At 39.1% G+C, this 13,000-nt stretch overlaps 1 protein-coding gene across 8 annotated transcripts in view; it reads right to left on the minus strand.

Moving 5' to 3' along the window:
• SLC10A7 (solute carrier family 10 member 7) overlaps nucleotides 1–13,000 on the minus strand; it is a 239,304-nt gene that overhangs the window by 16,330 nt on the left and 209,974 nt on the right. For all 8 annotated transcript variants that reach the window (XR_011501943.1, XR_011501944.1, XM_070504852.1 and 5 more), the window contains one exon: nucleotides 11,405–11,478. Coding sequence is in view for 6 of the 8 variants with exons in the window: in XM_070504852.1 (XP_070360953.1) it covers nucleotides 11,405–11,478 (74 nt within the window). In the remaining 2 variants the exon portion in view is untranslated. The remainder of the gene's footprint in view (nucleotides 1–11,404; nucleotides 11,479–13,000) is intronic.

Consider the following 13,000-nt stretch of genomic DNA (forward strand, 5'->3'; position numbering starts at 1 on the left):
CGTACAACATCACTCAACGCAACCTCACTCCTATTACCTTTCACCAGGTCTCCTGTCACTCCCTCACTCATTCTGTTCCCTGAACACTGGCCCCTCCCTCTTCCTCCAACTTGTCAAACCACTGTTGCCTTGGACCCTTCACCCTTGCTGCTCCCTCTGGTTGGAATCTCCTTCCCCTACATGCCCACAGGGCTTGCTCCCTCTTTCCTTCAGGTCTTCGATCCAATGTCTCCTTTAAGCCTGAAACCTTTCCACCTCCACTCTGGCACTCCTTATTCTCCTTCCTGGTTTTATTTTCCTTCATAACACTGACCACCATCGGATGGGCCATATATTTAAACAGTCGTCTGTTTAACCCCACAAAAGAGGAAGCTAGATAAGGGCGAGAATTTCTTTGTGTCTGGTTCACTGCTCTACCCCATAGGGCCTAGAACAAGTCCTGGCACATAGTAGGCACTACAGAAACACTTGTTGGATGAATGAATGAATCAAGTAGATTGTGTTTTAAAAGCACCTTTTCATTGGCACCAGTGCTTCCTGTTCATCTCTGTACGTGTTGTCAGTTGCAGAGGGTTTTTTTAATTATTATTAATATTTAGAAAATTTGCTCTAGTAGCATTAGAGAAGCAGAGTACTACTACACAGAGGAGAGTACTAGTACTAGAGCAAACCTCCAGCAATGGTGGCTCTGGGAAGGGTCACCACTACAGTAGCATTGGTGTGCCCAGCTTCAGGATAGATGACATTCCAAATGGGCTGTCTTCCTGGGACCCAGGAATCTTTTGCATTGCATCCAAGTTTACATCTTCTGTCCCCAGGGTAACTTGTCAAAAACCTACGTACAGCCCATGGCTTTAAAAACTGGGCAGTCAACTTTAATTTCTGGCTGGAGTTCCTAGGATGGGGCTGTAGATGGGGACAAGGAGGTGGTGAGTATGTCCCTCAATTTGCAGCTACAGGTTCATTTATTCTTTATTGCAAAGAAGCATGGAGCTGGCTGTCATTAAGTACATGCCAACTGGTTTATAGTGTCTAGTTCAGTTAAGGGAACTTCTGGGAAGAGATAGGACCAAATAAATAATGGAGAGATGGAACTCTGAAATGACAATCGTTATTCATCGATCTCTGTTTGCAAGTTGAGATTGAGAGATATAAACTTCAAGTGAATGAGATCTCCTGAGTGAGATTCTTCACTTCAAACACAGTAAACAACTGTTGTTCTGTGATGCACATTTTAGTACTGCTAGAGGCAAACTTTCTAAATATTAATAATAATAATAATAATAAAACCCTCTACAACTGACAGTGAGTACAGAGATGAACAGGAAGCACCGGGAAATGGGCCCTTGTCGGCTCTCCTAGATGTGGCAAAGTCCTCATCAGAAAGGACAAGCTCCACAACAGCAGAATGTGTTCCTCTAACTTCTTGTGGAATTTCCCTTTCAGAGCATGGGGTGTATACGACTTCAGGCACATGAGTTTATTATCAATCTGTAAAATTATTTTCTTTGGAGCTACTTCTAACTAGAACAAGGTGGTTTTTACTTTGAAATAAGTATGCAACTATGGAATTAAGCTTCTACCACCAAGAGTAGACATCAAGAAGCATACAGGGATAAAGATTCGGTATATGGTTTGAGGTACCACTGTATAATATGTGGGATTTTTATGTTTTCTTGCTGTTGAACTGCAGAGTAACAACTCCAAGTCAAGCCCAGCTGTAGTGGAGCTGATGCATGGAAACACTGGCCTCTCTGCTCCTGCTTGATCCCTGAGACTGAGCGAGCAGCACACAGCTAACATGCCACGCTCAGTATTTCTTGAGGACTGGGTGGTGTGACGGGAAGGACCTGAGCTTTGATGTCAGAAACCTGGCTTTAGATCCTGACTGTGCCACCCACTAGCTATGTGACTGGGGGATCTAACCCTAATACCCTCAGTTTCCACATCTGCTCAAAATGAGGTTAAAAGAACTCTCTCAAATGGTAGTTGGAGGTTTCAGTGAGACAGGGTATGTCAACCACCTAGTACAGCAACTGGCATAGAGTCAGCACCTCCAAAATGAGAGCCATCACTATTATTATTAGAAATTGCACTATGGAACAGTATTGAGGGGCTTAGTCTATAAAACTGAGCAGGGAAGGGGTTTGTCACTGAAATCGTCTAGGATAAAGTCTGAAGCATTCCTAAAACTTTTGAGAACGGAGGCTGCTGAGAATCGCCACAGGAACTACAGCCTCCTACCTCGGATGCTCTCCAAACCTCCAGTGGCCTCCATCTGTTTACAGCCTCCCGATAAGAGCCTATGATTCTATTGGGTCTGCTGCCCCTTTCGGAGCGCTGACTCCTGGAAAGCCGTGATTCTATCTTGTGTTTCTTTTCTTTATCTTTCCACCGTACAATATCAATTATGCTGTGAAATGTTTTGGGAAAATCATATATATTTCCTTTCATAAAGGGACTTTCATATAAGGTAACTTTTCATATAAGGGTAACTTTCAAATAGTAGGCATTCTGAAATTATTTTAAATATGCTTACATTTTGCCTTCAGCTTGATAGGAAGACATGGTCTTAAAGAAAGCAAGCCCCACTTTTAGAGTGAGCGCTAGGTATGATGGGCACTAAGTCAATGGCTTTCTTTTTTTTCATTTAAATATCAACTTTATTGAGATATGATTTACATACCATAAAATTTACCCTTTTAAAGTGTGCAATTCAGTGGGTTTTGGTATATTCACAAAGTTGTGCAACCATCACCACTATCTTATTCCAGAACATTCATATCACCCTAAAAAGAAGCCCATACCCATTAGCAGTCACTTCCCATCCCTTCCTCCCTCGGCTCCTGGCAACCACTAATCAACTTTTTGTCTCTGATCTACTTTCTGTCAAATCTATGGATTTGCCTATTCTGGACATTTAATATACAGTCATGCACCGCATAACAATATTTTGGTCAGTGATGAACTGCGTGTACGATGGTTACCCCATAGGATTCGTACCACATAGCCTAGATGTGTAGAGGCTATACCATCTAGGTTTGTGAAAGTACACTCTATGATGTTCACACAATGACAAAATTGAAGTCAATGGCTTTCTTTTGATCAGGTTATAGCTTGTTAAATATTGGCATACTTCTACAACAAAACACTGTAGTTTAACCAAATTGGTACAAAGAGAACTTAGGAGAATATTCAAAGGCAAAAATATGGCAACCCCAGCTACAGATTAAAAAATGGGTGCAGGTTTTATTCTTCCTAGACACGACCATGAAGCCATAGAGGAAGGGGGTGATTCCTAGAAATCAGGATCCAGGCCTAGTGAGTTGTTGTTTTTTAATTTTAGTGTTTATTTATTTTACAGTGCTTAGTAGTGTGTCATGAGTCTCTACGTCCTAACTGTCTCATTTTGGCTAATGATGGGATAACAAGTAGCTAAAAGTAGGGCACACCATGGCCAGGCCAAAGTTAAAAAAAAAACTCAACCACCTAGGTTGGCCCAAGCTGGTTCCCACTGTCATCAAAAAGCACTTACACAACACCTGACTGAATGCTCTGCTCGATCAAAAGCTTCCCTGAGAACCTGGGTGCGTGAGCTGGCTTCTCTGGAAGCTGAGAGGTGATTATGGATGTGTGTAATATGGTGGCTCTTAAACTTGCATGTGCATAATACTCTTTTTTAGAGTATGTTACAAAAATCAGACTCCAGGGTCTTGTTCTTAAAAATTCCAAATCAGTAGGCCTCAGAAGAAGCCCAGTAACCTATGATTTTTTTTTTAAGAAGCAATTTGCTATAATTTTGAGGGCCACCCTCAATGATCTTATGGGGTCCCTCTGAATGACTCAAGATTCTAAAGCTAAATACATAAGCGTTTGAAAATCAGAGAATTACTGAATGTCAGAACTGGAAGGGTCCCAGAGATTGTCTCGCCTAAACTCTTCATGGCTGGCAGACCACAGCACTGATTCCAGAGTCCAGGACTCTCTGTAGAACTCTGACTATAGCTCAGCACAGTGGCTCAGAGTCAGATCTGGCCTGACTTCTGGCTCTGCCACTTGGGGTGATGTGACATGGGTAAGCTGTTATCACTTTGGAACCTCACTTTCCTTATCTGAGGTGATTGTGGGAGTGATGTGAGCTGGTGCATGTAAAGGACTGTTGGTGTGCGTAAGTGACCCACAGCAGGCTGGCCATGCATAAGTTCCAGATTCTTTCTGGCAGATAGTGTGTAATAGCTAAAGAAGTTTAAGGCAGTGAAGATTAGCTACACCCCCACAACCTTGCCAGCAGGTTTGAATGAAGGTAAACTGCCACCTATACAGGTATTTGTAACTCAACACATATCAGCAGTCAAACGCAAAAATTGTTTAAGCAACTATCCTGTCAACTCAAAGTCCCAGCTCTGACCTTCCAAGTGCCCTCACCAGCACCTCGCACGAGAGGGGCAATCAGAGCACAACAGCTCCGTTCCAGAGCAGGATCCAGGGACCCCTACAGTTAGCCTCGGCAACCACAGACCCTGCTAACAGTAGCTGGGCACAAAACTGGGTAGAGATGGAGCCTCCAGCACGGCCCTCAGGATTTCATGTTCAGGCCATGGGATTTGCTAGATTCTTTTAGCAAGTGGGAGAGTGTCTCTCAAGTTTTGAGGCAGTCTACATATCAATGAGAGGCCATTTATTACATTTATCACGCAAAGTAACAAGTCAGTAATTTCATCAATAAAAATCTATTTCTGAATTTACTATGCTAATTAGTAAAGTTTCCTGTTGATACAGAGGATATAGATAACAAAAACATTTGTTGTGGCTGCCTTCGGAGTATTTCTTTTCTGATAAAATAGTAGCTGAACACTCCAGTGAGAGTTTCCCATTACAGCAACTGGCTGCCCCTGGCGCTGGTCTCCACTAACTAGAACACACAGGACACCACGCTGTCGGTACGGAAGTACTTTCAAGTAAATTACTTCTTGCATTAAGCACTTAGCACAGTGTTTGCCTATTAAGTACCCAATTAATGTTAGCTGTTATTACTATTACTACTACTGAAAACATGTTAACTAGAGAAGCAATTTAAAAGATAAATCAACAAAAGGTATAGAAACTCTGCTATAGAAGCTGAATTAATACAATCTCAATGTAGGCGATCTTACGTTACCGCAAATCAAGAATTAATCTGTGTCTTAATTTAGCTCTGGTTCCTACATAGTATCAGAAATTTGGGTTCAAGTTCAGTGAAAAAGGGATAGCAGTAGCCAAAGCCTACATGGTTACTATTTGAAGAAGAGGATAAAATCTCACCAAGCAAGATATAAAGTAATATTTTTCAGACCTTGGATTATGAACCATTAATGAGTTGCGAAATCAGTTTACTGGGTTTTATCTAGCACTTGGCTAGAATAGAAATGTATCACATAAAGTAAGAGTAAATGTTGTTTTGTAAAACTTGTACACACATGCAAGTGTTTCCTGGATCACACAGTAAATATATTTCTAACTGGAGGCTGTGTCTGCAAACACAGTCCCCGCATAGGAGACACGGAGGAGAAGTGTGGGGCTATCAGGGCATTGGTCTTCCAGCAGCACATCTCCTGGCATATCGTTAAGATGAATGGTCCTGGAGGGAGAGGCTGGGGATCCCCCAAAGAGGTTTTATTATTTTTAGTTTCATAGTTGATGCCTAGAACCTGGAGCCTTCCTAATTTTTTACTACAAAGTCTAGAAATGCTAGCAACGATTTTCAGACACCAAATCCAGAATCAAAAATTCAAAACAAAATAATCCACAAACCTTGTAGGAACATAAATGTATCACTTTTTTGAGAACTTGCATTTTTCTCTTTCTTTTTGTGGATCAGAAAATGGCACAAAATGACAGACACTCCCCTGATTTTCTTCAGCATGGCAGTAAAATCTACCCGATCTTTAATTTCAGTGGCATCTTTAAAAATCTGTCAAATGGCAGGGGTCCCCAAACTGCCTTTCCTTACAGAACTATAACTTCAGGGATGGACTGCAGGACAAAAATGTATCTATGGCCATGTCCCAAAGACAAATTTCCATTTTCTGTCTTTACTTTGGATTTCTATTTCTTCTTTAACAGTTTATTTCAAAAGCACCGTGGCTCTTAGTTTGCAAGAATAGAGTGCAGACAGTGATGCCTCATGAAAGGTAAGGATGGCTCATCAAGACTCACTTTAAACACAATAAAACTTTTTGTTAATAAAGAAAATATAAGGAATGAGTACCAGCTTATGACTGGGTTACATGGAAATATATCCTTATGGGAACAATTACAGATATTAACTGTTTTATAACTAGCAATGCAATCAGAAGTAATTTTCTTTTTTTTAAACAATTAATAAACTAATGAAAACCCATGCTGAGATTACACATTTACAATATTGGAATCAGTACAGCACTTTTTGGTCTTCAAAGTGCTTTCATAGCCTATGATCCAATGCAGTGCTGGAAATTAGGAGGCTTGGAGTCTAGTCTCCATTAGTTATATAATCTGGAATAAGTTAAAAAATTTTTCTATGCTTTCACTTCTTTGTATGCAAAATAAGATAATAATTACTGACTTGCTAATATTCAAGGCTGTTCAGGTAACATGACTTAATGGTTAAGGGCTTTAAAAAAGTGCTTCCCATTTGTAGGGTAGTTTTATTAAGATAGTAGTCTTTATGCATCAAATAGAATCACAGATAAGCTTTAGGAGAAAAAAAACCAGAAATGCAAACTTTCATATTTCAATACCATTTCCTCTCGAGAAAATAACCCAGATGTTATTAAATGATCTTTTCAGCCCAAGTTGGAGGTAATCCTTTAGCATTCTTGAAAGCCTTCTGAGTAAAATTGAAAACAAGATCCTTTTCAGATTTTGTTTCTCCTATAAAACTCTTGAGACTCTGAAGATAATTTTAACTTCTTTAGGAATAAGTAACGGTCATATTTCCTTTCCTCTAATATTGTAACATTATTTACATAACTGCCTTTTAAGAACTCTTTTCCTTTTCACACATAGCAGGGAAACGTTATCTTATAGAACGGAAATATCAGTCACTGAGCACAGCCTCACAGAAACCTACAACTGGAAGGAATCACAAGCATCATCTTGTCCATCTTCTCATTTTGCAGATGAGGAAATTGAGGCCTATAGCATTTAAGTGACTTGTTCTAGCTTTTGGTGACAGAACTGGAACTTGAATCCAGACTAGAAGCAGGTATGTTCTTTCCATTTTTTCCAGAATCCTATGTCTACTAAAAAGCTATATTCTTTTTTGCTTAATGCATAATTTCTTGACACAGTTTAGCTGTATAACCACAACCACAGACTCACAAATAAGTTCAATGTGAGGAATAGCTGCCTTGATTCGCCTTTGTATACAAATGTCTATAAATGGTAAGACACACGGTGGACTTTTAATAAGCATTGATCATGACATTCTTAAAATTTAAATAGCATTCTTTCAATTCAGAAATGCTTTTGGAAATAAACCAACTAGGAATCTCACAATTGATTGCCAATAGTCAGTTGACATGCTCTAAGAGTATGTGCTTTCATTCTGGTATTTAAAAACATTAAAAACTAATATAAACATACACAACTTAAGGATCTCAAACATCCTGAAACATTCTCTTTCTAGGTATAGTGAAAAAGTTTTCTTCATATATTAGAACTCTAGATAAGCAAAGTGATTTGAATACTCAAGAGAAAAAGATAAATAAAATAAAAGTAAAACACTAATTCCATAGGGTATCTTGGATCGAATTTGTTTCTTGATGAGATCAATTGACTGTGCACTGAGCCATTGTTAACCAGGGTACAAGCTGTTCTTCAATCTCTGCTATGCAAATTATCTTCTCCTTATTATACAAATATCACCATCCAACTAGAGAATAATTTAGGAGAGTTCATGGCTTTTATAGCAAACGACAGCAAGTGATGCTGTCTTGACAAAATATAAAATCGCCTCCAAGCCTGAGCTGAGACTACGGGAGAGCAGCAAACAAGCCCTGTAGTATTGTTTCAGATGAAGCACAGTGATAGCCCTGCACTTCCTCCAGGCCTCCTCTTTCTTCCTGAACGAACTCCAGGGAATGGCATCATGTCAGGCTTTCCAGATGGATTATGTGAAGCCATAGCTCAATGTCATTTTCAATAGGAAGCCTCATAATTAAAGGTCAAATAGTCACTTCATCTGCAATCAATCAATAGAAAAAGTACTAATACGAAGAACTAATCAATCAATGGCAAATGCACTAATAAAAGCAATGAATCACATTCAGCATGTGTGTAGATGCAAGTACATGGAAGAGATTGAGACAGGGCAAGAGCAAGAACAATAAAATAAATTGAAAGTATATGTTCAAGAGAATATTCAGAAAGCTTCTCAAGCAAGAGTTTTCATCTTTGGTTCATTAGTTACGTGGGTACCTCTTGGCCTGCAATGATTTATTCTTAAATGCAAATACTGGATGTAATAATGAATGGTATTTCCTAAGGCTCATTTAATTATTCTATGTGAGATGTTATGTGTTCACAACAAGGAAATATTGCGACAGTGATCGCAAACGGAATAGGTAGATTTTCTAAATGCTAAATAGATATAATGTGTTGTATTTCAACTTTGTGTAAGAGGTGAGAGAAAGTATAACTCTGAGTGATATTACCTGAAATTTCCCCCTGCTTTGTGGAATATGAATTCTTCACACTTACTGTGATGTGCTTTCATTTCCATGCAGATGAGAAGTTCCATTGGGATAATTATTAGCCTGTAGTTCATGTCACTGTCATGGCACCTCCTCTGTACCAGTGATGTCAGGTCACCAGTAGAGGGTAATGTGCATTGGATCTTGTGAAAACTGATACAGTAAATTGACAGAGCTTAACAAGGCCATTTTAGCAATAGGATCCAAACATCCCTGCTATATGTGGAAATAAGGGCGCTCCTGGGTCAAGAGTGATCCATGCCACCTCGGAGACACGGTAAGTGGTGAGAAGAGGCCATTTTTATGGATGTGACCTAGGAGACTGCAGGCGGGAAGCCAGGTGTGATCATGGCATGATAGAGTAGTTGAATTAGAAGTAAAATTCCCTAACCTATGGAAACTGAGGCCTGAAGGTACCTTCCACTGAAGGTATCAGTGGAAGAATCAGAATAAGTATTTAGGTCTTGCAATTCCAAGAGAGCGTAAGTGTGTCACGTTAGGGAAGTAACTAAGGATTTACACTACACACTTACTTAGGTATTTAGTTACACTAACATCTTTTTGGAGGGTCTAAGTATCTATTTCATGGGAGAACACTGCAAAAGCAAAGCAAAGTCCAAGTTAACCCAACCCTTTTTAGCAAAACAGCTACTTCTGATTGGTGATCAGAACACGTACCTGTTTGCCTGAAAATTAGCTTCAAAAAGCATCAGGACAGAATATGGCTTTGGGATTAACAAAAATGAAAGGACAAAAAAGATTGAGTGGGCAGGTATTTTTCTCATAGAAAAGAAAAGAATACTGATCATGCTGCAGCATGCTTCTTGGGTAGAACTCTTTGTTCAACACAGCCGGCTCCAGCACAGAAGAACATCATGGAGAAACAAAAAAAGTCATTTTGGTTTTCCTGACAAAAGCAAACCCCTAGGGGTGGGTCGGGTTTAAAAGCCCATTGCAAAAAAGCGTGTATCTGGTGTAGCCATGGTTCAGCACCTGCTCTGAAAACATGGGATCATTTGATTCCTAACTCTGGACATCTGAGGCATCTGGTGGCACCCCTCTCTGGACCCTACATTTATAACAGCCCCTTACTTTTAGGGAACCTGGAACATAAGAAATTACACCATAATAACCACATGGGAAAAAAGTTAAAGATGCTTTGTTTGAGATCAACAACTGAACCACACTTGTTACACGAAAATCTACAAGACAGAGGTCAGGGGACTGGAACCCTGGAAATGCCCACACAGTCATAACTAATATAGCTAATAATAATTAGCAACAATAGCTATTGCTTAAAGAGTATCTGCTGTGTGCCAGGCAGCATACCAAGCTCCTTAGGTGGCTATCTCATTTAGTCCACAGCAATCTCTATATAGTGCAATTATTGCACACATTCTGTCATGTACTGACTACCTATTATGTACAAATACTGTGCTAAGTACTAAACAAATTTTATGTTTAATCCTTACAATAACCTTACAAAGGACATATTATTCTGCCCCATTTTACAGATGAGAACGCAAGGGTTCAGGGAGGTGAACTGAAGTGATTTGTCCAGGGTCACAAAAGAAGGATTAGAAAGTGGCTTCCAAAGCTCGTTCAACTCAATTTGATGATGATTAAGAGAAAACCAAACAAACGTACTGCAATGTATGGAGAGCATATGTATAATTTATTCAAGGAAGCTGAAGCCCTAGATAACAACTGTTCCGTAAGGAGTTTGTCCAATTTCTAAACCATTTTCCAAACTTGCTAAGACTGATAATAGCCTCTATCAGACAAATATGTAGGGGTTAGTAAAAACATAAAATGTCTTAGTTTTCAAGTTTATAGACGGAACTTCTTTAACATGAGGCAAACTTAGGGCAACGTCATGATTCTTCATTTCTCTTAACATGCCAAAAAGTAAAGACATTTTTAATATGAGTTTTTACCACAGTGTCCCTACGACCCCATGGAGTTTGTGAATGATGCAAATTTCAATAAAGTTTCTGATTATTTAATTACTTTTAATGACTAAAAACATGGATTCCAGATGTCTGGACAGGTTATTGGGATAATGCCACTAAAATGGATAAAGCTAAGTAGTAAACAGCATGCTTTTTTTCTCGATCTATTTTTCTCTGTTAAATAAGTACTTATTTCACTTTAGGTGCTAATCAGATTGAGTTAATGATAACTATAATGTGTTTATGGAAATAACATAACATTCTGAAATGAACTTCAACCTAATATCAATATCAAATTAGAATAATAACATTATTTCCACCTTGCTTCAAGCTTCCAGAATAAGTTAACCTTTTCAGGGGCAACTCTAGAGAGCCTTCCAAAGTGGAGTTTTCGCTCATTCCTTTTTCAGATGCAGTTCCCTGTGCCCTCTCTCCCCCCGCCCCCCCCAGCTTTTAACATTAACATTCTATGTTGAAAACGTTTTATGAGAATCAAAAACCTAATCACAAATCAAGCTAAACCCTACATTATTAAATTTAGGCCCTCAAAAACTGGTTCAGTCAAATAACGGTATTCCAAAGCAAAGACCCATCCTCACTTTGCTACTGTTCTTTATCTAACAGAGTGGACAGTACCCATTCCATTTAATTTGAAGAGTTACTTGAATTTCAAAATCATTACGATGTAACTATCTAAAGGGAATATTAAGTTGGTTTTTAAGTCTGTGAATCACTTACCCAGCGTGAGGGATTTGTGTGTAGAACAGAAAATGATAGCCACAGTGTCTGCTGGTGTGAAGCCCGAATTATTCCTAGGGGCAAAAAAAGTGTTTTATAAATACTTTTATAAAAAAACCCATTTAACACATCCTAAATCAAATGTAGTACCTACCTTCATGTTAACATCCCTTTGATGTTAACCTGGTGACAGAAGTAATTCTGTGCCCAAACGTACAGAAATGTCTAAATTTCTTTTTAGAGAGTCACTTCTGAGACATTTATCCATGAAAAGGAGACAGTTTTAAAAATTTGTGGTGGGGGTCTCCTGAGATCATATATGTAATCAGCCAGTGGTGCAGGACTTTAAGGAAATCATGCAGCAAGGAACTCTGTTAGCAAGTCACTAGGTTATCACTTGATATTAACCCAGTGGCTTGAAGGGGTTAACGTATCTCCAAAACTGTTCCCCTCAAGGAGCAACATATCCTTTTGGCAGCAAACACAGCCTTTTGAGGAATACATGGTATGAACAAAAATCTAACATCACACGTTTTAGTAAAAAATAATATCACTCTTTGAGCATTTACTGTGTATCAAGTACTCCTCTAAGGTCTTTCCATGTAAAGACAACAACCCCATAAAGCAGGTGATACAACATCCCTATTTACAGATGAGAAAACTGAGGTACACCGAAGTTGTGTAACCTACTCAGGGCACCATAGCTAGTAAGTGACAGAGCCAGGATTTAGATCAAGCCTGGCTCCTGCGTCCATGCTTTTAACTGCTCTGTTCTACTATTGTTATAGAATATGTTAAGCTTAGAAAAAATCTCGCTTAGTTAAAATCCATTAAATCTCAAGGAGGTCAGTTCTGGTGACTATCACATTTGGATTTCCTCTTTTAGATTATAAAGATTTAGAGAGCCAGGAGCCAAAAAGGTTAGAAATGTAATTATTATTGTGTCCTTGATTTGTTGGAAATTGTTCCTTCCTGCAGAATCAGGGTTTGAAGATATGGTGAGTCTATTCCTTGCCTGTCCTAAACTCAGACAAGAGCATTAGCAAAGGAAAAATGCTCTAAAACCTGATTGCAGGTATATAGTTGCAGATACGACAATCTATCCAATTTGTAAGAACCTCTAAAGAAAGAGATCCCACCATTTGCCTCAGTAACCTCATCCTCATATATAACTTTCACTGGGAGAAAAATCTTCCCTGAATGGATCCCACATCTGTTTTCTTTGGTATATACTCACTGGAGGGGAGAAAGGCCTTCTCCCCCTCCTCTTCCACAGCTCTGTGCACATGTTAAGAGAATATTTAAGTTGCCCTTTGGTCTTCTCTCCTTTGAAAGGTCACCTATGTCATGCTTCCTAATCAGTCTCACCTCCAGCTCTTTTTTGATAACAACTTCCCAAACTGAATTTTTGATGTCTCACCTCAGTTAAGAATCCCCTACAGCTGTGTATCACTTAAGAATAAGATTGCCTTACTCTTCCCATATTTTATTCTCATATTTATATTGTGATACTATTCTTGTTTCTTAAACATTGCACTATATGGCTGACACATTCCTTGACCCCTTTATTTGTCATGTAGGCCTAATGTGGAAGCA

The sequence above is a fragment of the Equus asinus genome, chromosome 3, assembly GCF_041296235.1.
Source record: "Equus asinus isolate D_3611 breed Donkey chromosome 3, EquAss-T2T_v2, whole genome shotgun sequence".
NCBI classification, from domain to species: Eukaryota; Metazoa; Chordata; class Mammalia; order Perissodactyla; family Equidae; genus Equus; species Equus asinus.